The sequence below is a fragment of the Streptopelia decaocto genome (assembly GCF_964273445.1).
Source record: "Streptopelia decaocto genome assembly, chromosome: 1".
NCBI lineage: Eukaryota > Metazoa > Chordata > Aves > Columbiformes > Columbidae > Streptopelia > Streptopelia decaocto.
Window position 1 is genome coordinate 144,094,458 of NC_138663.1, and position 27,431 is coordinate 144,121,888.

At 40.5% G+C, this 27,431-nt stretch overlaps 2 protein-coding genes across 7 annotated transcripts in view; one reads left to right on the forward strand and one right to left on the reverse strand.

Annotated features, from left to right (window-relative positions):
• EIF5B (eukaryotic translation initiation factor 5B) overlaps nt 1-16,992 on the forward strand; it is a 37,766-nt gene extending 20,774 nt beyond the window's left edge. Inside the window, exons 9-24 of the mRNA XM_082075840.1 lie at nt 170-259; nt 1,993-2,288; nt 2,933-3,040; nt 3,185-3,295; nt 4,135-4,202; nt 5,398-5,539; nt 7,065-7,196; nt 7,848-8,030; nt 8,163-8,324; nt 10,721-10,852; nt 11,755-11,886; nt 12,000-12,076; nt 12,195-12,359; nt 13,334-13,472; nt 14,128-14,289; nt 15,162-16,992. Of these exons, the coding sequence (XP_081931966.1) occupies nt 170-259; nt 1,993-2,288; nt 2,933-3,040; nt 3,185-3,295; nt 4,135-4,202; nt 5,398-5,539; nt 7,065-7,196; nt 7,848-8,030; nt 8,163-8,324; nt 10,721-10,852; nt 11,755-11,886; nt 12,000-12,076; nt 12,195-12,359; nt 13,334-13,472; nt 14,128-14,289; nt 15,162-15,269 (2,207 nt within the window). The 3' untranslated portion in view covers nt 15,270-16,992. The remainder of the gene's footprint in view (nt 1-169; nt 260-1,992; nt 2,289-2,932; nt 3,041-3,184; nt 3,296-4,134; nt 4,203-5,397; nt 5,540-7,064; nt 7,197-7,847; nt 8,031-8,162; nt 8,325-10,720; nt 10,853-11,754; nt 11,887-11,999; nt 12,077-12,194; nt 12,360-13,333; nt 13,473-14,127; nt 14,290-15,161) is intronic.
• A 2,806-nt stretch (nt 16,993-19,798) lies between these two features.
• REV1 (REV1 DNA directed polymerase) overlaps nt 19,799-27,431 on the reverse strand; it is a 61,159-nt gene continuing 53,526 nt past the window's right edge. For all 6 annotated transcript variants that reach the window (XM_082075921.1, XM_082075919.1, XM_082075920.1 and 3 more), the window contains 5 exons: nt 25,434-25,542; nt 24,167-24,378; nt 23,840-23,996; nt 21,669-21,771; nt 19,799-20,219 (listed from right to left, as the gene is read on the reverse strand). In XM_082075921.1, the coding sequence (XP_081932047.1) occupies nt 20,108-20,219; nt 21,669-21,771; nt 23,840-23,996; nt 24,167-24,378; nt 25,434-25,542 (693 nt within the window). In that variant the 3' untranslated portion in view covers nt 19,799-20,107. The remainder of the gene's footprint in view (nt 20,220-21,668; nt 21,772-23,839; nt 23,997-24,166; nt 24,379-25,433; nt 25,543-27,431) is intronic.

The window sequence follows — 27,431 nt, forward strand, 5'->3', positions numbered from 1 at the left end:
TTTCTGAAGTATGCAGCATTTTCTGTTTAGGGAATGTAGAGATAATTTGGTAAAATTTTGGTAGCAGCAAAATTGTAAGTTGCAATTGTCAGTATGTCAAAGGCAGGGTTCTCTAAAAATGTTTTTTGCTGGGCTGTTTATTTCTTTTCCTTTAATGTTGATTTCTTAGTTTCAGAAGAAAAGGAGGAAGAAGAAGAAACAGAAGATGCAGGTTTGGATGACTGGGAAGCTATGGTTAGTGATGAAGATGTGGAGAAAGGTGGGCATATAAATACCAAACAGATGTTTTTTCTGATTGAGAGGTTTCTTTGGGCTGAGCTTTTTGTTTTGTTTGAAAACAATATTGTATTTAGATTCTCCCCCTACCCCATTAGATAAATTGTGAGGAAAGTGTGATGATAGATAGAAGATCCTCTTCTCAAAGGCGGAGCTTTTAAAAACTGTGCAAATACTGCCTAAGATGACCCTATGGGAAATACTCATGTGCAGTTATCACCTAAAATCATATAGAATCTTTTGTTTGTTTTTATGGGAGTAAAAATCCTCTCTGCTTACTGTGTTTAAACCAATTCTGGGAATTTAGGGAAACGTTTTGCTTGGCACTGTGTTTCTCTAGTAACCATTCCAAAACTGTAACAGTTTTACTACACAAATCTGGCAAGATCTAGGAGAGTACCTTTGAGACAAATTCCCAAAGAAGTTGGTGACTTAGATGGTGTGAAAGTTAGTGTGCATGTGGTACAGTAAGTTCTAGATGCCTTTTCTCATCTGCTTCTTTGAGAGGCAGGTGTAAAGAATTGGCAGAACATTCATATTCCTGTGCATATCTGCCAAAGCCCATATTTTGTCTGCTGCCAACAGCAACATTTATGGAGAAGTTAGAGCTGTACAAGAATGTAGGGGTAACTGCTCATAGGTTTTCTTGCAGTGGTGGAGAAACTGTTGGTGCAAGTCTTTGTTTCTTAAGATCAAAGACTATTCATCAAGTATTGTTTGACTTGCTCAACCCTATGCATCCAGTGCTCTCAAGTGTAATGCTTTTATATACGTGTATGTACAGCAGTATGGATTTTATTTGAGCACAAGTGTGTGTTTCTGTGGTGCTGGCCTGTTCTACTTTGAGTACTGAGGGCAGCTCACAGTCTGGAAAGTCTGTTTTAGTCTGTCAGCACTGTACTAGAGATACTGTCACATCCCACTTGTTGCTGCTTGGATTTGAAGGATCTGCCAGTGTGATCCAGAAAAAGAGCCTTCCTGGGAATTAGAATTAGTGTATTACTAAGCTGATGGACTTTAAGCGTAGCAAGGAAACATAACTAATCTCTAAGGACAGTGAACCTCCTGGCAGCTCTGTAAGAAGGAGAATGCACGGCTTCAGATTCTTCATTAGCTTGTCTTAGGATTTTGCAAGTATGATAAATAGGAAGCTTTCAAAGAAAGAAAATTACTTTTTTTTGGTAGTTATTTTTGCTTGTTTACTGAAGAATTCCTCTGAAAAAATACTAATCTTCTCTGAACAGTTGAGGAAAACCTTAATATGAGATTTTTTCAGAGATGTGCAAGAGACCATGTGTTCTGATTGTTGCTTCTACTTAGATGTGCATTTCTGATCAGTAATACACAGAATCCATATTGTGTTGGATTTGGAGTATTTGGGCTTTCTGCTTAAAGTCATTAGTGCATTCATTCCTTTATGAAGTGCACACAGCTTTAAAGAATGTCACTTCATCTGAATATTGGTAAATGATGTCAAGCATAAGTGTGCTGATAATATTATTCCTCTCCCAACCCAAGCTCCCTCTGCTTGAATGGATTCTCAGCAGCTCTGAACACATTTTTTTATATTGAAAGTTAAAAAATGATCTTGACTAGCACTTCTTGAATGGAACCTACTCTCAGTCCTCACCCTTCTATAGTAGTCTCTCTTTTTTTCTACTCTTCCCCACAAGTGTGAATTTAGATAATTATTTTCTTTTTTTTTTTTTTTAACAGAGAGCAAACCGGTTCATATTGAAGTCAAAGAACAAAATGAAGTGGAGGAGGAAGAGGAGGAGGAAGAAGATGAGGAGGAAGAGGAAGAAGAGAGTGAAGAATCTGAAGATAGTGAAGGAAGTGAAGATGAGGATGAGAAGACTTCAGATGAGAGAGAGGCAGACTCCCAAGCTATTGGAAAACAATCTGTGGAGAAGAAGCCCAGCAAGGAAATTAGCTCTGATTCAGAGTATGACTCTGATGATGACCGCACTAAGGAAGAGCGAGCCTACGACAAAGCTAAACGGAGAATTGAGGTATTAAGACAAAGCTTTATTTGAACAGCTGGACCCTGTGTTGTATAAGAAACAACTTAATCTTCAGTTCATTGAAAAGCCTTTAAAACCATATTTGTCAAAATGACGACTGTGTCCTGACTAATTTTAAGGCAGGTCCAGAAAATTGGATTAGTTAAGAGAAGAGTTTTGCCTGAAGATGAAGTATTTGGTTTTAGACAACTTGATTGCAAAGAATGTGCACTTCAGTGTTGTTCCCCTCCACCTTTCCCCCTCCTGGAGAAAGAGGCCTTTATCCTTTACAGATACATCTTCTAAAACTCCAAAATATGTATTTCTAACCTGTTCAGCATTTTTGTGACTGCTAACATGTTTGGTTTCCTTACTCAAGATGCTTCTTTAGAATGCACGACCAACAAAGCTACATGTTAGTGGATATAACAACTTAGCATACTACACTGTAACCAAAATAAAAAACCCCAACCAAACAAAAACTTAACTATTCGTTTTAAATTTTTTGTTTACCAAAAGAGGGATGACAGACCCTGAGTTACATTGAAAGTTTAAGTCCCACAGTTAACTCTGTTTTATGTATGTAATCAAGTCAAGAGGTGAGCTGTGAGTTTTGATTTATATTTACCATTTTTTCTGTGTCTTTTACATAGAAGCGGCGAGCTGAAAACAGCAAAAATATGAACACTGAAAAGCTCAGAGCACCAGTTATCTGTGTCCTGGGGCACGTAGACACAGGCAAGACCAAAATTTTAGATAAGGTAAGAGATGAGTGTGAAGGCAGTGCCTGTGCATCTTGTTTATGCATGTGATTTTTGTGGTTGAAAACAGAAAGAATTCAAAGATACTCAGAGAGGTTACTTTAGTCTCTTACATGTAAGTATTTCTGGTCTTTTTGTCTTTAGCTCCGGCATACGCATGTACAGGACAGTGAAGCTGGTGGTATCACTCAGCAGATTGGTGCAACTAATGTTCCCCTTGAAGCTATTAATGAGCAAACTAAGATGGTGAAAAATGTAAGTTGTAGCACTTCAAAGGCTTTTTTTTTTTATTATGAAATGTAAAATAGTTAAGACCTTGTGAGATTTCCTGACATGGACAGATGTACCTTTCCCCTGCATCTCTAATATCGGGGTTGATTGTTTTTTGATTCCTATCCTCCTCCCCCAAAGGGGAGGCTGTCTCATTTTTCATTTGATACATTTGGTTTTAGTTAATGCATTGCCAGCTCTTCAGAAAAATACACTAATACTGCTTACTCTGTTCTGGATAGTACACATATGTACATAGACTGCTTATTTGTCGATGTTTTGACTGGAAATTGAGACTTCTGAAACTTGTGTGTATTTTCTGTTAAAAACTTAGCTTGTTGCTTTATGTGCCAAAATTGGACCAATTCCTGAGTGATGGATTTTATTGTTTTGCAGAAATAGTAACTGTTCTGTATTGCTTGTTTTGGATACTATATGCTATTTTGTTTGCAGCAGCTGGCTGAAAAACCTTGGAAGTGATAGCTTTTTCCAAGACTTTACTCGATTTATTAAAAATGTAAAGTCAGTGGAGAGGAGGAAATATTCAAGACAAGGATGATAAATCTCACTCGCCTGAACCTTTTTATCCTCTGAATTTTAGCTGAGCTTAAGGCCACTTAATATCTAGGGGAATGTGCTGCATCTTTTTTTTTCCTTAATATTGAAATGAGCTTGACTGATTTGGTTTATGGAGGGTGCTGGCCTTTCTTAAAATATGCATCTGGATTTTTAAGTGAAGGCTGTCAGTAATGTTGCCAGCTCTTATGTGGTTTTTTTTCTTCTTGTGTGATCTTTACAAGATGGCTAATGTTTTGAAATGTTAGTTTGACAGAGAGAACATAAAAATTCCAGGCATGCTGATAATCGACACTCCAGGACATGAGTCTTTCAGGTAATGTTTTCTCACAATATAGTACTTCCCAGATTTGATGGCTAAAGTGTCTGGATATGTTTTTACCAGAGTGCTGGGTCTTTGCCTAATGCATTGTGTTTCTTCTTATTTAAAAACAAACAAAACCCAACCAAACAAACAAAAAAAAAAACAAAACAACAAACCCCAAACCCAAACAACCTGAAGTAGAGGAATAAGTGGATTTTCTTAGTTGGCAGATGCTTTGTTAATCTGGTTAATTGCTGGCCTTTTGTATCTGATTAATTTTCTGTCTTCATGCCACTTGAGCCATGAATATCTGAAGAAGCATATAAATAACATTTTTCTTAATAGTTAGCATACAAGGAAAGACATAAGCAGAGCATTAGCTGGAGAAGAAAAAGGGAGGATTTCAGGTGACCCAGGTACTCTGCTATGAAAAATTAAAACTTCTGTCCCAGCCTCTGGTTCATAGTGGTCTGGTTAAGATAACAGAGTTCGTAAGACTGGAAGTTTGCAATTGCACAAGTCAGCCGAGTCTTTGCAGAGACCACATGCTGTATAGGAACACCAGTGCTGTGCAGGCAAGCCACTAAATCAGCTTTTAAGTTTAAAACATCGTGTGCACAACTGTACTCACTGAGGTAGAGCTCGGGCGAAATCTCCAAATGGAAGGATTAAGACTTCGATGTGACATTCTTAAACATAAACCCCTGCAAGTGTTGAAATGCTGTGTCTTATGGCACTTGGTAGTGTTGTAATCAGTTCCTTGGCATCACACTACTTAGGGCTCGTCATCTTCTAGCCAGGTTTTGTTTGGCACCAAAGATGCCTGATAATCTTAGTGTTTATGTAGTACTGTATAACAAATGGTCTTGTTCAGATTTTGCACTCCTATATTTCACTGTGACATCTCAATTCTCACTCAGGAAAAAATCAGAAAGTATCTTAACTTGCAAAAATATATATAATAGGAAAACTCCTGGGAGAATAATAGTTTCTTATTTTTGCATACACATACTTGAATATATTCTGTTAAATGAAATTTGCAGAGTGTAATTTGCATTTTTTTGATGTAGTTTACATTTTTGAGGGAAAAACTACTTGATCAGCTTTAGCCTTTTATTGGTCAATGTAAGTTTGACATTGTTTGTATTTTTATTAAAGTTCTGTTGCTATACACTGATTTTTACTTATTTTTTTTCCAATGCCACAGCAATCTAAGAAATAGAGGAAGCTCACTTTGTGATATTGCTATACTTGTAGTTGACATCATGCATGGTTTGGAGCCACAGACAATTGAATCAATAAATCTGTTGAAATCGAAGAAATGCCCCTTTATAGTAGCTCTCAACAAGGTAGAAGAGCTTTTTACTCTTAACAGTTTGTTTTTTCTACTCTAATAGTGTATTTGGCATCTGACAATTTTCTGTGTTTTTGCATGAACTTGAATTGTTTGTGTGAAGTCTGAAGTGGTGGTTCTTAGATCCTCTCTGTCGTGTTTTTTATGTCATTGATGGCTTTACAGGAGCTTTACAGAAAAGTCTATTAGTTCTTCTCAGAGTCCTTGCTGCTAAATTTCTTTACCATATAGAACTTCTGTATGTTGTTCACGCTTCTGAAAGTTGTATGTCAGTTGTGGGTTGGCTTTTGTTGCACTTACTTACATGGATTTGTGTGCATTTTTCTGATAAAACTGAAAGAAAAGCTTTATGCTGGCAAGTCTTACTTCATTTTAGCTACTGATACTTGTTAGTTTGACTGAACTACAACACTGGCTTTTAAGCTCATGGAAAAGTAAAAAAATAACCAGGATCACTGGTGGGAAGTTATTTCACGCTTTGCAATATTAGATGGTAAAGCCAGTTATTTTCAGCCTTGTTTTTAGAAATCCTCTGCATGAGAAATTATACTGGCTATTTGTGATGACTTACATGAATTATAATAAGGAAATTGCATGTGTGCAATGGCTTTGGATGCTACCTGACATGCTGACGGAACTTACAGAAGTGTATTCCCATGCAGTGTAAAAACTGCAGTATACTTTAAGAAATGAAATGAGCATCAACACTGAAGACTAGAACTGAGGAAGCTATTATCTCATTGCTGGAAACAGCTGCTTTAAAAACAAAACAACAAACCCCAAAAAAACAAAAACATAAAAAAAACCCAACCCCAAAACTATTGCATGGAGAAGTGCTAAGGCCAATGGTGAGCGTGAAATTAAACAGCCAAAAGTTCTTACATTTCAGGTTGTAGTTCTATTACTTGACCAGGTTATAATCCATTTTCTAAAGATGTCTTTTCAGTTTGTACAACAACTATAGGAGTTCTTGGACTAAGTCTGTCCTGCTTTGAAAACTTACTTAGACAAGCATATCTGAAGTACACAGTTGTGTCTTTTTGAACAACCCCCCTGTGATCCCTTCTCTGTAGCAAAATAGCAAAGGGTCCAAATTCACCAGCAAGTTTTAAAAGTTCTTTGTAAAACTAGTACGGTTTATTTAAAAAAAAAAAAAACCCTTCATGGTGTTTTTTGTGGATGTGAAGCAATATGTGGGTCTCTTTCTTCTGAATATTTTACCTTAACCTTGATGTAATTAATGTATATGACCTTATCCTGTATGAACCTAGATTATTATAGCTTGATTTTTTTTTTTTTAAACCTGTAGTAGTATTGCTATAATGAAATACTGTGTAACATTGGGTAAATATATAAACAGAGATAAATATAGCAGCTAAAGCAAACAAAAGGATTTAATTTGATTACTGGAGCAAATAGATTATGTTAGCTGGTAAAGTATTTCTCATGCATGATGTGGCATTCGCATAAAGATGCCCCATAGTAAGTTGTGTAAGATGACATGTTACTGTGTTTTCAAGATTGATAGGTTATATGACTGGAAAAAAAGCCCAGATACAGATGTAGCTGTCACCCTAAAGAAGCAGAAAAAGAATACGAAAGATGAATTTGAGGAACGTGCAAAAGCTATCATAGTGGAATTTGCGAAACAGGTAGGCTGGAGTAGTCAAGGTTCTTTGGTTAACAAAAGTGATAGTCAAGGTGGTGGGTGGGTGGCTTGTGTCTGTGTTTTTGTTCTGGGTTTGTGGGTGGTTTGTTTCTTTTCTTTCCACAAAACAACTTGGAATATCAAGAAAATGGTTGCATCTCTTCTGAGATGTTGGTGTTTACCTCTCATAAACCAAACTTTGTTGTTAAATCCCTTTTAACTGCTCCATCCTTAAGAGTGGAGAAGAGTAGCAGCTAATTGCTGTGTGTGGTCAATGGAGTCATGAATAGCAGATTAAGTTTTCCGTCCCTGTTCTTTCCCTCCTGGGGAATCGCCTGAGAGAGTCCTGTCTGTCTCTTGTTCCCTTGGATGCTGGTGGGGCATGAATCCCATCAGTTCTAGGAACTTCTGTGGGTGACATACAATGCTGTCTAGAAGCTCGATGTGGTAATCAGCTTCATAGAGTTCTCATATTGCTTCCAAGTGTGGGCTGGGGCTTCGTGTTGCATAGCATACTGTCAGCAATGTTGTTGTTGTTTTTAAATTGGGATTTAAAAAAATGCAATAGTAATAGACTGTGGTTGAATGTTACTGTTAATACTGATGTGTGTGTATATATGTTTTTTCCCTATATAACTATTAATCCTGATTCCAGGGCTTGAATGCTGCCTTGTTCTATGAGAATAAGGATCCCCGCACTTTTGTTTCTCTTGTACCTACCTCTGCTCACACAGGGGATGGCATGGGAAGTCTGATAGCTCTTCTCGTTGAGCTAACCCAAACTATGCTGACCAAGAGACTGGCTGAGTGTCAGGAGCTGAGAGCTCAAGTCATGGAGGTAATTCAGCAGCTATTCTTTGAAATGCATCTAGAAATTCTTCCCTTCTCTGCCCCCTTCTTCCTGGTTTAAAAAAAAAAGTGTTTGAAGTGCTTAAAAATGGAGTAACTTTTTTTCTCCCCTTTCATTCAGGTTAAAGCACTGCCAGGTATGGGCACTACCATAGATGTTATTTTGATTAACGGACGCTTGAAAGAAGGAGACACCATTATTGTTCCTGGGGTAGAAGGTCCTATAGTAACTCAGATTAGAGGCCTTCTGCTGCCTCCTCCTATGAAGGAGCTACGAGTTAAGGTATGGAAACGAGTTAGTGTATTGACATTTAGAGAAAATACAGAACCAGGGAAAAATAAAAAATCAAGTTTATAAAAAATGAAAATGTAGTAGGGTGTCATTATATGAGCAATATCTTGGGATGACTTAAAGGGGAAGACAGTGCACAGCTGGTGTTTTTGTGAATGTACTTGCATATATCTGTTGGTGTGTCTGTTACAACAATGGCAAAGGAGAGGATCGAGGAGTTGCGTTGCAGTGAGGATTAAGATGTGTATGCTTTAATGAGGGATTTGAGCATATGGCTACATCTGAGAGGGAGATACCCATCCGAAATGGAAACTGGAGTGTATTAGTGCAGTGACTTCTGAGCTAAGGTGTGTATTATTAGTAAAAGTGAGTTTTAAATAACAAAAATCATATTCACTTAGATTTGAGAAAATGAACATGTGAGTTTCTGCAGGATCTGCAGCCTTTTGTCATTTTCAAGAGTTGTTGGAGGTCTTGCTGCCCTGGTCTCCCCTGGTCTTAACCTGGGGAGAGACACTGAATTTGAGATCCTGCCTGTATTGCTTTCCATGAAAGGAGGAGGAGAGCCACAGAAACGAAAGGCTATAAATACATTAATGTATACATTAATGTATACAATTCAAAGATGATGAAAAGAATTGCTCTGTGTGTGTTTGTTTTCTCCTGCTTAAAAGGGAAGGCATAAGTGTCTGAACAGATTTTGCTTAAGGCAAAAAAAACCCGTGCAGATAACCTAGGTGAATGTAATAGGACAGGCCTTAAAAGTTTGGTTTAGAGGTTGAAAAACTAGTACTGGGGTCCTAATCTAAGGCTGTAACAATTGTGGTGTGCTTCATTTCATTGGAGAACCGAGTCCCTGCAGGCCACTGTAGTCCTTAGTGTTTAATTGAGTTCTCTCCTGCAAACTTAGATACTCTCGTGAAGTCATACTAATTATTGCTGCAGCCTGGGTTGAGGTTGGCATTCTCTCTCTGCTGTGGTGATCCCCTGTTGTGAGTCTGTCGTGGCCTCAGGGGTGCTGAAGGAGGCCGCATTGATGTTGAGGTAGAATCTGAGCAAGAGTTTCTTGGCCTTCTTCAAACAGGAAGACAAGAGCCACACTTGCCACTTGTGTGTGTGGGACTCTAATGGAGCTGTGGGGTAGGACAGTGGCCTTGGAGAATCTAAGTCAGGCTTCCTGCTCTGGAGCACAGCTTTGCAGTAATAACTTGATAATAGCTGGAGAGGGTGAGAGAAAAATCGAGTTTACGCTTAGGTTATGTTCTCTGCTTTATGGGATGCTGTTGAGCATAGTATGGTACCACAAGAAATGAATTGAAAGCATTTCCATCTATTTGCTTGCCTTTATTCAAAGCAGAAGATAAACTGGTATGTGATACTCATCTGAGACTGTGACATTTTTTTGTGGGACTGAATAGCAATGTAACAGATCACAGGTTCCCGTCAACAAGATTTTCAGATGAATTTCTGCACTTTGGTGGAAGATGGAATATAGGGTAGCAGCACCAAGGAGGATGTTGGATTTGGGAACCTTTAGCTGGGGAAGTGGGTCTAGAAGAGCTGGATGTTTTGAAGCAGACAGTGAGGATACATTTCAGTTCAGCTAGTCCCTGGGGAATTGTCATCCTTGCAATAAGACCGAAGTTTTGGGATGGAGGGGGCTAAAGAATAGAGGCTTGCAGGAACAAAGTGCTTACTGAGGCAGGAAGCTGCCTTGCAGTTTCAAGAGAAGGATGAAACATTTCCTAAACAAAACAAATGAAGAAACAAACCAGAAAAATCCCTCTACAGTTGATTTAAAGCTCTTCAGAAATAACTGCTTCTGTGATCTCTTAGAGCCATGCCCTGTGTGGGGAGAGATCTTTGAGGTTCCCCTGGGTGGGGAGGAGCACTTGGGAAATGGAGCATGGAACTCCATACATGAGGAGGCTGAACAGGAGGCCCCGGTGCGGGGATGAGACAGCTCTTCCTGCTCGGAGCCTTGGGCTGTGTCAGCTCAGCTTTAGTTGAGCTGTCAGCATCTTCTACTTCTCTATGGGGCTGATTTTTTTTTTTTTTTAATTTTTTCAGCGAGCAGGTTCCTATCACTGCTTGCTCTTTTCTATTATGTGTATTCCTTTTTGGCCTTCTCCTCTGTTTTTAGACAATTCTGCTTGCCCTGCCTGCCTCATGAGGTGCGGTAGAGGGCAGGTATCTGATGAGAGAGGAACTTGCAGACTGAAACATGCACACCAGGAATGCAAAGTAAAGAAAATCACCAAAGATGGGAGCTGCTAGATTTCAGTTGTGTTCTCTGCTGTGCTTGCGAGTGTCAGGTTCTTCAGGTGCTGTGTGTTGCTGTGTAGCATCTGCATGAACTCTTCGCTAGTGTGTATTTTCCTTTTCAGAACCAGTACGAAAAGCACAAAGAAGTTGTTGCTGCTCAAGGTGTGAAGATTCTTGGGAAAGACTTGGAAAAGACGCTGGCTGGTTTGCCGTTGCTTGTAGCTTATAAAGAGGATGAAATCCCAGTCCTCAAGGTGAGATGGCCAATGTGGAAGTGAGACACTTGAACTTGGAGTTAACTGAGCTCTCTGGTGATGAAGCTCATTCAAATTCACATGTTGAGAGCTCAGTATGCAAGTAACTTGCTTGTCTTTTAAAAACTGTTACAATAACATGCTGTGTGTCCATGTGAAACAGAAGCGTTGTGATGTTTTCACTATCCTGACCTTTAGCTTTTCCCCCAGTATTTTGCTGGGGTGTCTCTGGTGCCAGAATAAGGTTTGAAAACAGGTATCATAGCATAGTTTGACTATATGTTAGTTACTGATTTGGTATTTGCAGTAATTTTTGCATATATTTCAATTACATTATATCAGGCAAACATCTGCTAGTGGAGTTCTTCAAACTATCATAATTGCAAAGCTTCTCTGAAAGCAGCAAAATGGCCTTGCTGCTCCTGCATCTTCTGTTCTGTACCTGGGCACGAAGAGTGTTCAGAATCCTGGCCAGCTCAGGTTTTAGGAGCGTCAGCTTTTATCGCTGATCCTCAGGCAATCAAAGTTACTGCCGCACACCATGGGGGGTGCGCTCACTCAGTCTCACCAGCAGAAACGTGCAGTGCTGGGGAGAGCGATGCGTAGTCTGCAGAGAAATGCTGCTGACTCCCAAGATGGGCATCTCCTTTGTGTTACATGATCACCTTCTTGCAAAATCCTCAAGTCTAGTTCAGTTGAGACTTTTCTAATGCCAGAAACAAGCAGCAGTGTGTCACAGGGCTGTGTGTGACCTGTACTGCAAGTCTGTCAGTCAGTACCTGTCAGTATGGCTGTCACATACTTTCAGTAGCTCATGAACAGAAAGGCTTTCTACCCTGAGGCATAAATGGCAATAGGACTAACTAAAACTTGTTTTTTTTTCTCCTTTTTGTTTCCTAAAGGATGAACTAATACATGAACTGAAGCAAACATTGAATGCAATCAAATTAGAAGAGAAAGGTGTTTATGTTCAGGCTTCTACTTTAGGCTCTTTAGAAGCATTACTTGAATTTCTTAAAACATCGGAAGTGCCAGTAAGTACTTCTGTGCTAGTAACTGTTTAGCTAGTAACTGTACTTTTAGCTAGTAACTGTTCCGTTTTGACTCAGAAAGATTAGTGACTGATCTGTGTGGCTTTCTTCAACAGTATTCAGGAATTAATATAGGTCCTGTCCATAAAAAAGATGTTATGAAGGCATCAGTTATGTTGGAGCACGACCCACAGTAAGTCACTTCTTTGCTTACCATGTCAATAAATGCACGGTGGTGTTTCAGCAAGGCCGCCTCCTCAGCTCTGGTTCAATGATCTGCCTAGTAAACTCTGACTTATTTTTACTTACAGATACGCAGTCATTCTGGCATTTGATGTGAGGATCGAACGTGATGCACAGGAAATGGCTGATAGTTTAGGAGTTCGAATTTTTAGTGCTGAAATAATTTATCACTTATTTGATGCCTTCACAAAATATAGACAAGACTACAAAAAACAGAAACAAGAGGAATTCAAGTAAGTAAGGACAATCCTATTCTGGGTGCTTCCCAAATAACAGTGTCTCAATTATTTTGTTATAAACGAAATTGCATTTAACTTCTTGTTTCTATATTATTATAGAGTGTGTAGTTCTGGTGGGAAGGAACAAGGAAGAGGACAGGACAATATATTGATGGTTTTCAAGAATTCAGTGCTCCAGTCTAATTGTTTACTTGTGGGATTAGGCTTAGTAGGATGAGAGCTGTGAAGCAGTTACAAGGTTTAGCTAAAACTATCATGTAATGGTGGAGTGTTCTTCAGGTTTGCTTTGTGTACTTGGGTTCTGTTCCTAGTTTGTGATAGATGGGTTAGTCTTGCAGAGTTAAGAAAACAAAACTAAAGGGATTTGTATTGTTTCATTTTGTGCAGTTCCAGTGTACAGGGCTTAATTCTGACTGCAGTAACATGAATATGCAATCACTTAAGAATTTGTAGGGGCCCAATATTAATTTTTGGAATCTGTGACACTGGGTGGTCCTCAGCAAAGTAAGCATGGTCAAAATAAATGAAAATGTATTTAATTCCATATATTGATCCTGATTTGTGTAGCTCAGCATTTAAACATATTTGTTCACTTTACAAACAAAAATCTTGAGTTCTTGGAGCCCTGGTGATAGGTTGAGGCATAATATCTCTATTCTTATGCTCTTCTGAGATGCTAATTACACTGTAAAATTACTATTCCTTTGGTTTTGGTCTTAGTTGACTGCCCACATCAGTCCAAATAAAATCCATGCCAGCCATTTTTGATTATTGTTCCCTATAGGTCTTGAAGATCAAGTATTGATTAGAATTAGCAAGATTGGAAAAAAATTTTTTGTACTTGATTTCTCCCCAAGAGATGCTCCTAGAATAAAAGCCCAAGAAGTGTGGGAGAAGGCAGAACTGTTGATGTTGTGTACACTGTTCTAGCATCTATTTCAAAATGCCTTTTCTTTGTCATCTTCCAGGCATATAGCAGTGTTTCCTTGCAAGATGAAAATACTCCCTCAGTTCATTTTCAACTCCCGTGACCCAATAGTGATGGGTGTAGTGGTGGAGGCTGGCCAGGTGAAGCAGGGGACGCCCATGTGTGTACCGAGCAAAAACGTAAGTAACCGCCTCTTCAGTGGATGTTGGATCTGCCTGGTGGCTCCTGGGATGATGCATGAGGAATGCTGGTGTGCCTTTCCCCAGGGTTCTGGTAGGAGATGAGATTCAGGCTTTCAGATCAAGTCTCTTTCTTGCTGTTCTCTGCTGGAAGAGCTGGGTCCTGTAGTGGGGTACAGCCTCTGGGCTGCTTCAGGGCCCTGCCAGGAAGTGTGGCTGGAGGGTGTTTGCCAGTCACCCTCCCTCCTTCTCTCCCCTGCTGCGATTTCTGTATTGCAATATAAAGTAACGAGCAAATTGTCATTACTGGTAGCTAATAAGGGGGGAAGTCAACTCCTGACATTTTAAAAGACCAAACTGATATCCCAGATGGAACTATAGGTGGTTTGATGTCGCTGCTCTTTTCAGTACATATTCAGTGTGTCTGGCTTTGCCAGCTCTGAGGTGGCTGCTCTGGTAGTGCTGTACATCATATCACAGAATCACAGAATGGTTGGGGTTGGAAGGGACCTCTGGAGATCATCTAGTCCAACCCACCTGCTAAAGCAGGGTCACCTAGAGTATGAGTGAGTCTGTAAATATAAACAAGAATTTAGAGAAGTGTGTGTGCAGAGGTTTTGTGGACCTGTCTTACAGCTTCTTCATTGTATTGCAGTTTGTTGATATTGGAATAGTTACAAGTATTGAAATAAACCATAAACCAGTGGAGGTTGCAAAAAAAGGCCAAGAAGTATGTGTTAAAATAGAACCTATTCCTGGTGAATCACCTAAAATGTATGGACGACACTTTGAAGCAACAGATATCCTCGTCAGTAAGGTAAAAAGCAATCTGTGTTTTTGGAGAGGGCTTATGACATGGTGTTAGCTTGCTTGAAATGGACATGTTGCATGAAGCCTGTAAAACATACACTAGGAACCTTCTATCAGGGACAAACAGACACTTGAAATGGCTCATAGGTGGCATCATTCATCTGAGGTTTGCTGTAGCCTTGTTCTGAGGTTTGTAGTAGTGCCCCCCCAGAGGGCCAAGGGAATGATACGCTGCTACAGCTACAACTACCTTGCAGGTTACTACACCTGAGAGGGTAAAATGGTAAATGAGCTATTTGCATACTGGTGTATGTAGCTGGTGCTCAGAGCAGCACAGCAACCCTGGCAGCATTACACCATGGTTGTGTTTGCCTAGTTTTGAAATTGTGCAATGAATAGCAGTACTGTAGTTGCTCCAGTTCTGGAACATTGCACTTGGATGAGGAGATGATCCCTCACTCAGTTTTTTGCTGTCAGAGGCAAAGCCGCTGATCTTCACATCCCTACCTGCTTTAGTTCTCATGTGGGAGAACACCCCCTGCCACACACATGCTGTGGGCTTGTACCCACCAGGGGCTGTGACAGGGACTGGGAGGTGGTGCTGGTGTGGTGGGCACTGGGGGAAGCGGCGGATCTTCCCAGCTGCAGGTTCTTGCCTTACTGCACAGGCTGTGAGATGGTCAGTGCTGTGGTGGTCTCTGAAGATCAAGTGAGGGATGTGAGAAGGAGGGAAATGAATGGGATGGGTCATGCAGCAGACTGGTAGCAGAACTGGGATTGGAAGGAGCTTTTCATCAGTTGAATCACTTTCAACACACTAAAAGCTGCCATTATTAACACACATTCATGTTTCTGACAGTTTTGTCTTGTGTATTACAGATCAGCCGTCAGTCCATCGATGCTCTGAAGGACTGGTTCAGGGACGAAATGCAGAAGTCTGACTGGCAGCTTATAGTAGAGCTGAAGAAAGTGTTTGAAATCATCTAGATAACTTTTTACAGCAATGGGGAGGCAGGAATAAACATGCTATTCCTGTTCTAAAAGTTACCAACAAAGTCATATATTGAAGACAGTGTTGGATATGTGTTTGGGAGGAAAATATGTGGATAAAATGTTTTCCATGAGAAACCAAGAAATTTACACTGGTTTGACAGTGGTCAATTTACATGTTCCCATGGTTCCAATGTGCCTGTTCACCTCTCCTACTGCCCTTCCTAATACTGGCTGCTGTTTTAAAGTTTGCCCTTCCTTCTCTTACACCTTCCACCCTCTTTCCCTCCCTTTCTCCAAAATAAAATAAATTGAATTTTTATTACAGAACTAAAGCTCTTTCACTTTTATACTGATGAGATCAGTACTGCAGTATTTGATTAACCAAGCTTCTGCAGACTTTGTGATTCTTGGGACATTTTTGATGTAAGAAGTACTTCTTTATTTATGCATACCTCTTCCCTCAACTCTTTTCCAACATTCTCCTGCTTTGTGCCTATAGAAAATTTTTTTAAATAGGAAATTAGGCAATTGGACATTTCTGTATTTGCTTTGTGTGAAACAATGATGTAAAGCATAGTTGGCCGCCTTTTACTGCTTGTACAGTTCATGAAAGTCAACCTGTAATCATTATAACGCAGAGCCACAAATAAAGGAGATGGACAGAGTAGCCCATTTGTTTTACAGTTTGCTTCAATAAATGTAATTTTCACTTTTTGGGCTGTGCCAGACATGGAGATGCCAGAGGGAGCTTTGTCTCTGTGTGGCCAAGTAACAGAGGCATGTTCCAGCAACGGCCTTTCTTCCTCTGGTTTCGCCTGGCTGAGCGTGCACCGCACATGGTGATGGTGATACTGGTGGTTCATGTCTCTCACCATGTTCCTGAAGCGCCAGAGTTGCAGGCCAGGGGTTTAGCAAATCACGGTTCCCAGAAGGGCTCTGCTGAGAGGAGCTTAGAGGTGGCATCTCTTCTCCAGCTGCTGCTCGGAGTCCTGGTAAGCACCTGCAAAACGGTTGTCTGCAAGTGAGTGGTGACTTTGGAAGCTGCATCAGAGCTGCTGAGTCATCTGATGTGATGGGACTGAACCAGTTTAAGAGGTGCTGGGTTAATGGTGTGTTTGGCCAGAAGTCAGTCTGTAATCACAGCATTTTCCTACCCTTCCTTCCCCTGTGGCTCCCTGCTTAGGGTGACAGTTTGACACCTCTTCCACCAGGTAGTTTCCTGATAACCTATAGCTCATGTTGAGAAGAGCTAAACACACACTTGTCAAAAGCACAAGCTGAAACAAAATTGATAATGGTCTTTCACATAGCTGAGATTTTTAGCATTTAAAATATTTACAGGAATTTAACTTGCAATAAGGAGTTTTATCAGATTTGTCACCTAGATTTTTTTTTTCTTGTTGGAAAAATCTGAATTTTATAATTGGGATTGTACAGACTCCATTACAAAGGCCAATTTAATAACTTACCTCCTTTGGCAATGGAATTTAACTTACCGGATTTTCTTTTTTTTTTGGTGTGGTAGACTTCAAACTTACAGAAAAGGTCCTTTTTGATGGTATGGTTGGCATGTGGTGCAAATTCACAGCGCTGGGTGTGTTGGTGGTTTAGAATAGAATGATCACAGTGAAGAGACCGCATTTAATTGTTACAATTTTCTTTTGCAAACTATGCAATCATGGAAAGTACACTAATAAAAGAAGTTCTTAAGAACACAGATGTCATTGTGGTCTTGATGTATTATTTATTTATGTATTTCCTTGAAGTGTGGAAGTGTGTGCTTCCCACAGGCAAAAATCTCTGGGAGGAAAAAGGATTGTGGTATTTGTTGCAAGTCACTGTTGTGGAACTTAAAAATATACCTTCACTAAACGGCTTTAAGGAAGCAGATGACTGAATGTAATATTGAAGGGCTCAAAGCAGAGATCACTAAGGGAAAATGAAAATATAATTACACATCACATCAGTTAAGGAATGTGAGTCCTTTTTTCTTTTTTAAGATGCTACTTTAAAGTGTGGCTTGAGCAACACCTGGAAAACCAGTGCTGTGTACCTGAACTGTAACTGGTAAAATACTTGCTTGAATTTCAGCAACTCCATTACACATTATCACAGTATGTTTGGGATTGGAAGGGACCTCAAAAGATCACCTAGTCCAATCCCCCTGTTGGAGCAGGAACGCCTAGGTGAGGTCGCACAGGAACATGTCCAGGCGGGTTTTGAATGTCTCCAGAGAAGGAGACTCCACCACTTCCCTGGGCAGCCTGTTCCAGTGCTCTGTCACCCTCACTGAGAAGAAGTTTTTTCTCAAACTTAAGTGGAACCTCTTGTGTTCCAGCTTGATCCCATTACCCCTTGTCCTATCATTGTTTGCCACCGAGAAGAGCCTGGCTCCATCCCCATGGCACTCACCCTTTATATATTTATAAACAATAAGGTCCCCCCTTAGTCTCCTCTTCTCCAAACTAAAGAGACCCAGCTCCCTCAGCCTTTCTTCATAAGGGAGGTGCTCCACTCCCTTAATCATCTTCGTTGCCCTACGCTGGACCCTCTCCAGCAGTTCCCTGTCCTTCTTGAACTGAGGGGCCCAGAACTGGACACAATATTCCAGATGTGGTCTCACCAGGGTGGAGTAGAGGGGAAGGAGGACCTCTCTCGATCTACTAACCACCCCCCTTCTAATACACCCCAGGATGCCATTGGCCTTCCTGGCCACAAGGGCACAGTGCTGGCTCATGGTCATCCTGTTGTCCACCAGGACCCCCAGGTCCCTTTCCCCTACACTGCTCTCTAATATGTAATCTCCCAACCTATACTGGAACCTGGGGTTGTTCCTGCCCAGATGCAGGACTCTACACTTGCCCTTGTTAAATTTCATTAGATGATTCCCCGCCCAACTCTCCAGCCTGTCCAGGTCCCGCTGGATGGCAGCACAGCCCTCCGGCGTGTCAGCCACTCCTCCCAGCTTGGTGTCATCCTCTCTGTGAGTGGTTAGCATGCCAGTCTGCTTCAATAAGAGAAAAAAGAAAAAGCACCTTTAAAAGCAGCAACTCAAGGGGCTCTAAAAGCCCCAAACTAGAAACTAGTGGAAACCTGGACAACTTATATCAGACAAGCTCTCTCTTTCTGCAGACATACATCTATGAATGGATGCAGCTATACCAACACACAAGCACTCTTGGAAAAAGCACTCTTGACTGGCTGAGGCTGGAAGGGACCTTTTGCAGTTGTCATTAATTAAGATGTTAAACAGGACTGGACCTGTTACTGGCTGTGGGGTTAGACCGCTTGGGACTGGCCTCTGACAGGCACTTTTCAAGCCACAGCCCTGTCTCTCGCCCTTATATCATCAGCTTGTCTGAGGATGTTACAGAAGGTATTACAAAAACCCTTATTAAAGAGTCCATCTACTGCTCTCCTCTCATCCATCATCACCTTGTTGTAGAAGGCTGCCAAGCTGGTATCTCTCCTAGTGTCTGTTACAAGAAAAGCCCAAAACTAGAAATAGCTGTGCCTGCTGGGACCTGTGCTACAGAGCCATCCCTGCTCAAGCTGTTCTGCTGCTAAGCTGTTATGCTTCTGGCTAAACCAGCACTGCAAATCATGCTCCAGGGCTAGCTCCAGGTTGTAGTCCAGCTTCCTACAGTCAAGTGGGTTCACACCCATCCAGGATTTTGTGGGGTCCTTCTGATTTCCCTTTCCCCCCAGTCATTTTTTTCAGCAATCAAAAAAGATTTTTCTTATCACCCGGGCTTTCTACAAGTGATCTTCATTCTTTCAAGGCACCTGAACAGCCTTGCTTTGATATATTGCATCAAATATTACTATATAGGGCTGGTGTACATCTGGAAAAGTCAAACTTGCCCAGAACACAAACTGTAGAACTATAAGCATACCCCTCCCTACCACAACACAAACTGGGCTTTTTCCTTCAGGTATATACCCACATTTGACAGAATTCTGCTAGTCACCACAACCTGTTTTGTTACCATGCATAAAGGAAATGCGCATCACAGGCTGAGGGGAACTACGGTATTTCAGGATAGAGCCACTTTCCACTCTTAAGTAGCAGTAATACAGAGGACTGACACAGGCTTAAGCAGTGCTTCACCTTAGCTACTCCCTAGCTTCTCTACAGTGCTGCCTTTGGGTAGCTGTTTAAATCTCTCCATTTGTTTTCCTCCACCAGCTCATATCTCTAGAGGTGACAGTACAGGGAGCTCAGAGAGCAATGACCCTTCAGCTAACACCGTGTGTGCTTTGGGAGTGGCTGGGCCACACCACTTCCTATCTTCAAAGAATGAAACAGAAAACGAGCTAACAGTCATCCCTTGGCCTACAATCTGTAGTAAGTCAGTCGAGAAGAAACAAAAAGCAGCCAGGTGTGTGTACAGCAGTCTCCTATGCAAGTTGAGGCAGTGTCGTGATGTAAAACTTTGAAATGAATCACAGCTGTGGCTGTAATAAGAGGGGCTAGCTACATTGAAACTGAAGCATCACAAAATAGAATCAGTACAAAAATATACATACAGTTCTTTATTAAACAACTGTAAACACTTCACTGTAAAAATCCATAAAACTTTATAAACAAACATTTTGTAAATAGATTCTATACTACAATAAAAGAATTTTAACACAATTATTTACATGCAATACTGACAAATTTGGCACTTTCTGAAAAGAAATGTACAAAACACTTTGTTGTTTAAAAAGAAATTTGAAATTATAAAAACTCAGGGCATTACTATCATGCACTTTGCAAATACCTCACAAGCACTTATGGCACAGCTAGCAGAGAGCTCCAGGCTCTCATCAAGCTCTTTACTACAAGTTCAGATAACTTTTAATGTGCTTCCATAAGTTTGTTGTAAAACTACCTGAACATTGTCAAGAATGAAGTCAAATGCCATATTCCAGACTGATTCCACAGATGACTGCATTAACCTGAAGGGCAAAAAAAGGAAGAAGAGGAAGAAAATTACTGTTACAGAACCAGTTCTTTTTACAATAACTTTTGGTCTTTATACTGGAAAACAAGATGACAACAGTTCATGATGAATGGCATTTTGATTTTATCTTGGTTAAGCCCTCTCTCCTCAGATATACTAAATCTTATTAATGCCACAGATTCCTTTGCCATTTGGTGGTGAAATTTCTAATGTGAATGGTGTCACACTAATTTGTAAGCATCAGCTTTTTGCAGAGGTGTGACCACTTTGGTGACCTTCTACCAACTCCATACTGAAGACCCAGAAATGGCCAACTTCTGGTTCCTGATATTTCCTTCTTCACCCCAAGACATACCTGCTACTTTTTTCTTTCAACGAATGCCAAGGTGATTAAGACAATTAAGAGGTTTTGGGGGTGCTCTATTGTGTTTATTGCTAAAAATTGAACTAAATCATGGAGGCCCACAAAGAGGTATGAGCTACCTCTACCATTCAGCAGCTACCAGAAGCAAACTGAGGACATGCCCAAGGAAAACAGAAGCAGCTCTGTACTTTCACAACCCCCTTCCAGATCACTATTAGAGGAGAGCAGAGGCTTCCTCCACCTACAACTCTGGAAGACCTAACATCAGTGCCATATAGACAACTGCCTATCATCCAGCTCCTGATTCCTTGTCCCACATTTGTTGCCAGGCTTTGGGGAGACATGCTGCCACCAGTGCAGATCTCACATACAGGGACCAGGAATGGGACAAGATGCTGCTTTCCGAACAAGTTTTTAAAGAATTCACAGCATACTCCAAAACAGTTCACTGCACTGCATGTTTTGCATTTTCTGAGGTGTAAAGACATCCCATAATGCAAAAGCATAGCAAAGATTTTACACTGCCATAGTCTTTTGGGTGTTGATTAATTCTGTGAAATAAATACTTTATAGATCTAAGACACAGAAAGCTGAGCTCCATAGTTAACTATCAGTTAGTAAGCAATTTATAAATGGAACTTGGGCCTCCTGGCTCCTGGGAAGAGTAAGAGCAGCATAATAACTACGTAATAAAAATTGATTTAATTGGTTGGAGAGGTGAGACAGGGCGTGGATACAGGAGAACTGAAATCAGATGAAACAAACAAAAGATCTAAGGTGACATGAAAAATTAATGAAAACAGGATGAAGAAAAGTGACAATGATGACAAAAACTATATTCTTCATCTGGAAATGAAAGACTTTGTAGCAAATACTATTAAATGCTACTATTAATTTTTCACAAATTACCTATCTTATCTGCCCAACCTCTTTTTTTTTAATCCCGTTTTTTTTTTTTGAAAAAATATCTATACTCATCAATGGAATATCTAATAAGCTTGTGGCCTCACATTGAACCGTTTAGTGCATAAGTACTAACAAAATCAGTCTAAATGTCACAAGTACAAGCAAATAAGCTACCTTTTCATGTACTTAACAACCAGATCTAACTTTTCCAAATCCTTTTCTTCTATTAGATCAGTACAATACTTCACAACCTGTAGAATGTCTTCTTCCATAGGATCTGTAATGATTAAAAAAAGAGAGAAAAGTTTTCTCTAAGTATACTTAGAATATAATCATAGAATAATTGGAATGTAATAGGAAAGGAATTCTGCAGTATTAGTGCACCAGGGGCTGATCTGACAATTGCTGTATTCCCATACCTCCCATCACACAGTATCACAGTATGTTTGGGATTGGAAGGGACCTCAAAAGATCACCTAGTCCAATCCCCCTGCTGGAGCAGGAACGCCTAGGTGAGGTCGCACAGGAACATGTCCAGGCGGGTTTTGAATGTCTCCAGAGAAGGAGACTCCACAGCCTCCCTGGGCAGCCTGTTCCAGTGCTCTGTCACCCTCATGGAGAAGTTTTTTCTCAAACTTAAGTGGAACCTCTTGTGTTCCAGCTTGATCCCATTACCCCTTGTCCTATCATTGTTTGCCACCGAGAAGAGCCTGGCTCCATCCTCGTGGCACTCACCCTTTATATATTTATAAACATTAATAAGGTCATCCCTCAGTCTCCTCCAAACTAGAGAGACCCAGCTCCCTCAGCCTTTCTTCATAAGGGAGGTGCTCCACTCCCTTAATCATCTTTGTTGCCCTATGCTGGACCCTCTCCAGCAGTTCCCTGTCCTTCTTGAACTGAGGGGCCCAGAACTGGACACAATATTCCAGATGTGGTCTCACCAGGGCGGAGTAGAGGGGAAGGAGGACCTCTCGATCTACTAACCACCCCCCTTCTAATACATCCCAGGATGCCACTGGCCTTCCTGGCCACAAGGGCACAGTGCTGGCTCATGGTCATCCTGTCGTCCACCAGGACCCCCAGGTCCCTTTCCCCTACGCTGCTCTCTAATATGTAATTTCTCAACCTATACTGGAACCTGGGGTTGTTCCTGCCCAGATGCAGGACTCTACACTTGCCCTTGTTAAATTTCATTAGGTTATTCCCCATCCAACTCTCCAGCCTGTCCAGGTCCCGCTGGATGGCAGCACAGCCTTCTGGCGTGTCAGCCACTCCTCCCAGCTTAGTGTCATCAGCAAACTTGCTGATAGTACACTCTATTCCCTCGTCTAAATCGGTAATGAATATATTGAATAATACTGGCCCCAGTACTGACCCCTGAGGCACTCCACTAGATACTGGCCTCCAACTAGACTCCACACCATTGACTACCACTCTCTGGCTTCTCTCCCTAAGCCAGTTTGCAACCCACCTCACTACTCTGTTGTCTAGACCACACCTCCTCAACTTAGCTGTGAGGATGCTGTGGGAGACTGTGTCAAAGGCTTTACTGAAGTCAAGGTAGACCACATCCACCGCCCTGCCATCATCCATCCACCTTGTTACATCAATATCAGAAGTCGTATACATAAAAGGACTGCAAGGTCCCAAAATATCTGTCTCGTGGACCCCCCCCCCCTTTTTTTTTTCTTCAGTAAGAACAAATGACAGCCAAGCTAATATTAACCTAAGGGAAAAGGAACCAGGATTTAGAATGGAATGGCTGTTTTGAAACTCTTAGGAGAACAGTAATGTCCAGGACACAAAGGATCTTACAGGCCAGATTTCCCAAGATATTAAGAAGTTGCTAATTGTTTGACATAAAGTTAAAATTCAAATGACAATTTGACAAGGGTGTTACACTTTTCCACTTAAACCTAGAATTCTTTCCAACAGTGAATTTGAAAAAAAACCTCCTATTCCTTCACCTCTAAAATGGCATCTTCAAAAATGTGGAATTCCCTTTTAAGAGCTTTCACCCTAGTGGTTGTAATGTGTTGAACAAAATAAGGAAAACCTCCCACACAAGTAACGTCAAGGCATAAGACAAGGGCCTGACAAATGGGCTGAAGACAGAGTAGGCAGATTTTAATGACGTTAAGCAAGAAATAGCAGCTGGCACAAATACAGAATAACAACTGAGCAGGAAGAATCAAGTTACTCCAAGATTGCAAGGCAGTCAGACTTCAAGATTATTATGAAAAATAACCCGTGTAAAGAAGGAATAAAGTACAAAAAGCCTACTAAAACAATAGTTTTCCTTGTGATGTATGCAAGATCGCGACGAGCATGACATCCCATACCTGAAATAGTTGTAATCCATTCTTTCAACAAGGTTTTTACATCATTGAATTCGACAGCTCCAGCTAGGTTGGGTGCTTGAGGCCTAAATGAACCAGGCTGTTCCAGCTGCAGAGCTGATGGGCCTGAAGAATCTGAAGTTGATGGAACTGCTTCTGGCTGTTCCAAATGTAAAAATTGATAACACTCAGTCTAACAAACATGGTAACGCTGTACACATACATAGATAAGAGTCTAGTAAAGAATCCAGTAAAGAAAATAAGCTGCACATGGACCAAGTCTAAAGAAATGGACATAGCTTTACTGAAAGCTGTTAGTGTTAAAATTACCTGAGCAGCTGTTCCTTCTTGTTTCAAGAAACCATCTATGAGCTTCTGTGGGCTTCCAGATGTAGCTGGCATGTTTTTTGCAGGGCTACCAATGAGTTTGTTTTTCAAAGGACTCTGAATCTTTTTTACAGGACTGACTGGATTTTTTTTCCTGATTTTTTTCTTATTTTTCACTGTTGCATTCTTCAGGTGTAGTAAAGGATTTTTTGACACTGAAAAACATGGGAATAGCCAGTGGTTGATACATTTAAAATTAAATACTTTTCCACTGAAAGGGGGATGCTATCCTCCATAAAAATCTATGGATCAATTGGAAGAACACAACCTAGATCAAGCAACTTTAACGCTCACATGCCATTTCAGATTTAGGCAATGTTTTAAGTATTTGAAAAGCACTGCTAGACATGAGCACACTCAGAGGATACTAAGCTACTCATAAGCCTTTGCATATCAAGCATTTTAGTGCTTGAATGTGAGCAGCTGGTGAAATCTCCAGTTTACTGGACAAATCGCTTCACCTTAGTCAGAACACTGTCCCACCTAGGCCCCCACTAGCTAAGACATCTCACCAGTGGTTATCATCAAAACCAGCAGCAAAAAGCCCCCCAAACTGCTTTAATTATGGTTTACCATGGAAATGGCTCTAATTCCATCATACTAATGTATCTGTATTAGTCTACTGACTATGAAATCAAGGTTTGACTGTAACAATACAGTATTTAACTGGCAATGAACCCAAAGAAATTTCCCACCTATTTTATGAGAAAGCACATTCACAGGGAACTAACCTTTCTTCTTCCTACTGATTTTTATAAAAAGGAGACCTGGGTGATTGGCTCAGAGTAAAACCACCTGACTATCAGACATATGGTAAGCTATATTGTATCTCTAGTTGACTGAAACCCATACCAGTGCTATGGGTTTCATGGAACCAGGAGAATGAAGATGCGATACTTTAAATCACAAGACATACCAAGTTCAGATTCTACTCTGCAAACATATGGACATGGGTAAGTTTAGTGCCCCAGTCCCAGTGAATTGAAATAATTACCCATTTAAGTAAAGCTAAGCAACTGTTCGCAAAATGAAGCCACAGCTGGTTGTAACTGAGAGTCTGTGGAAAATAAATGCAAAAAAATCCTCTTCAACACAGCACCTCCATAGAAGCTTTAGTTATATTTTCCAGTTAGTTATTTAGGGTTGCATAAATCCCTTTAACTAGTCAACAACTTTTATACAAAACTATTGTACAACTATATATACTCACCAAAAGCGTTAGAAGGTTGCTGCTCTGATTGCTTTTGCCTTTGATCATATGCATCTTTCAGCTCTGCTTGCAACTCAGCAGGTAGTGCAGCAAAAACCTCAGGGTCCACCTGAACAGTAACGAAAGATTCATTTGATTAGTTAACCAGTGAGCGACACTGCTTGCTCTCCTATAGGCCACTCACATGAGAAAGGTATTTACAATTTATGTCAAGCAAAAATGACACATAACTGAAGCACTGCAAAATACATTGTATATATTCGTCATGTACTTTAGCTTGTAAAAACCATAAAAATTTCCTTTTAACATTACTCTACCTTTATTATCTTATAAAAAACTATTTATAGGCCTAATACACTATCTTTATTCACCTACTGATACACAGTACAGCTATATTAACAGCACAATTAAGCCTAACTCAGAGAATACTCCCTTCAAATTTCCAAACTCAAACATTGTGACAATCACACTTTTGTTCCTCTTTTTCTTTTGATATTTCTATCTCCTGGAAGCTGCTACACTCCTCTAACAAAATATCCTTGGAAATAATCTCGCTTCTTTAAGCACAGGAAACACAAATCCAGCTACCTCATATCTAGAATTCGCACAAAAGGGTTTCATTTCTCCCACAGTCGCACACCCCTTGTTCGACTGATAAAAACAGTCCCTCCCACTGTCCTAGGGGTTTGAGTTCCATACAGGAAATAATTTGTTGCCAATTGCCATACACACTCATGGACAAAATAAAATTTCATGTATTACTGGTTATCTTCCCTCACTGTGTCTCTCAAGTAGCAAATTAATGACACTGTGTTCTGAGTTTCTCAAGATTATTGTACAGTGTTTTCAACTCAGAATCTGAAAAATCTAATTCAAAAAAGCAAACCTATCATTTAGAGGATTAAATCTGCCTAGCGGGAGAGTGCCCTTCATTTCAGCGGTGAAATTTGGAGATGTGCACAAAACCAAGAAAAAATTCATTCAAAACTACTTGCCCTGGTTTTGGCGGGGATAGAGTTAATTTTCTCCTAGTAGCTGGTATAGTGTCACGTTTTTGATTCAGAATAATGTTGATAATACAGGGATATTTTAGTTGTTGCTGAGCAGTCAAAGACTTTTCAGCTTTTCATACTGGCCTGCCAGCAAGGAGGCTGGGAGAGGACACAGGCCGGACAGCTGACCCCAACTGACCAAAGGGATATTCCACACTATATGACATCATGCTCAGTATATAAAGTTGGAGGAAGCTGGCTGGGGTGACTGCTGCTCGGGAATGGGCTGGCCATCAGTCAGTGGGTGGTAGGCATTGCACATTGCTTGTTTTGTATATTATTCTCATTCTTCTCTGTTCCTTTGCTGTCCTATGAAACTGTCTTCATCTCAACCCACAAGTTTTATTTTATTCTTTCTCCTCTCCCACTGGGATGACAGGGTTGAGTGAGCGGCTGTGTGGTGCGTGGTTGCCAGCTGCAGTTAAACCACCACACTACTATTATTATTCTAAGGGCTCAATACAATTTCTACCAAAATCTGAGATACTATATTTATTATACGTCAGTATGCATACATATTAAAAGCTACCTTTTGTTTTCAATAGAGATTCTTTTTTTAAAACCAAAATATGTCTATCAGGAAGGTAAGGCTGTGCCATTCACACATATGATGCCTAAATTATATAAGTAATAAACATGAACATGCTCCCACAGATAAAACTCATCAATTTAGCAGAACACTTTTTCCATTTTTGGAACTCCATGTACCAACACAAATTTTTCACCACACAAAATATGCACTAATTAAAGGAGGAAATGAGAACAGCTCTGACCTCAATTATTGCATAGGCTGCGCAGAACAAAGCATTGTAGCAGAATGCAGCCAATTAAGTCCAGAGACTTAAGTTATTTTTTAAATATAAATTTTATTTAATAAAATAATTTTTAAAAGGTCAGTGTTCTCTGATTAAGCATTCAAGGGTCAGGAATTTGGGAGGCCTTGAAT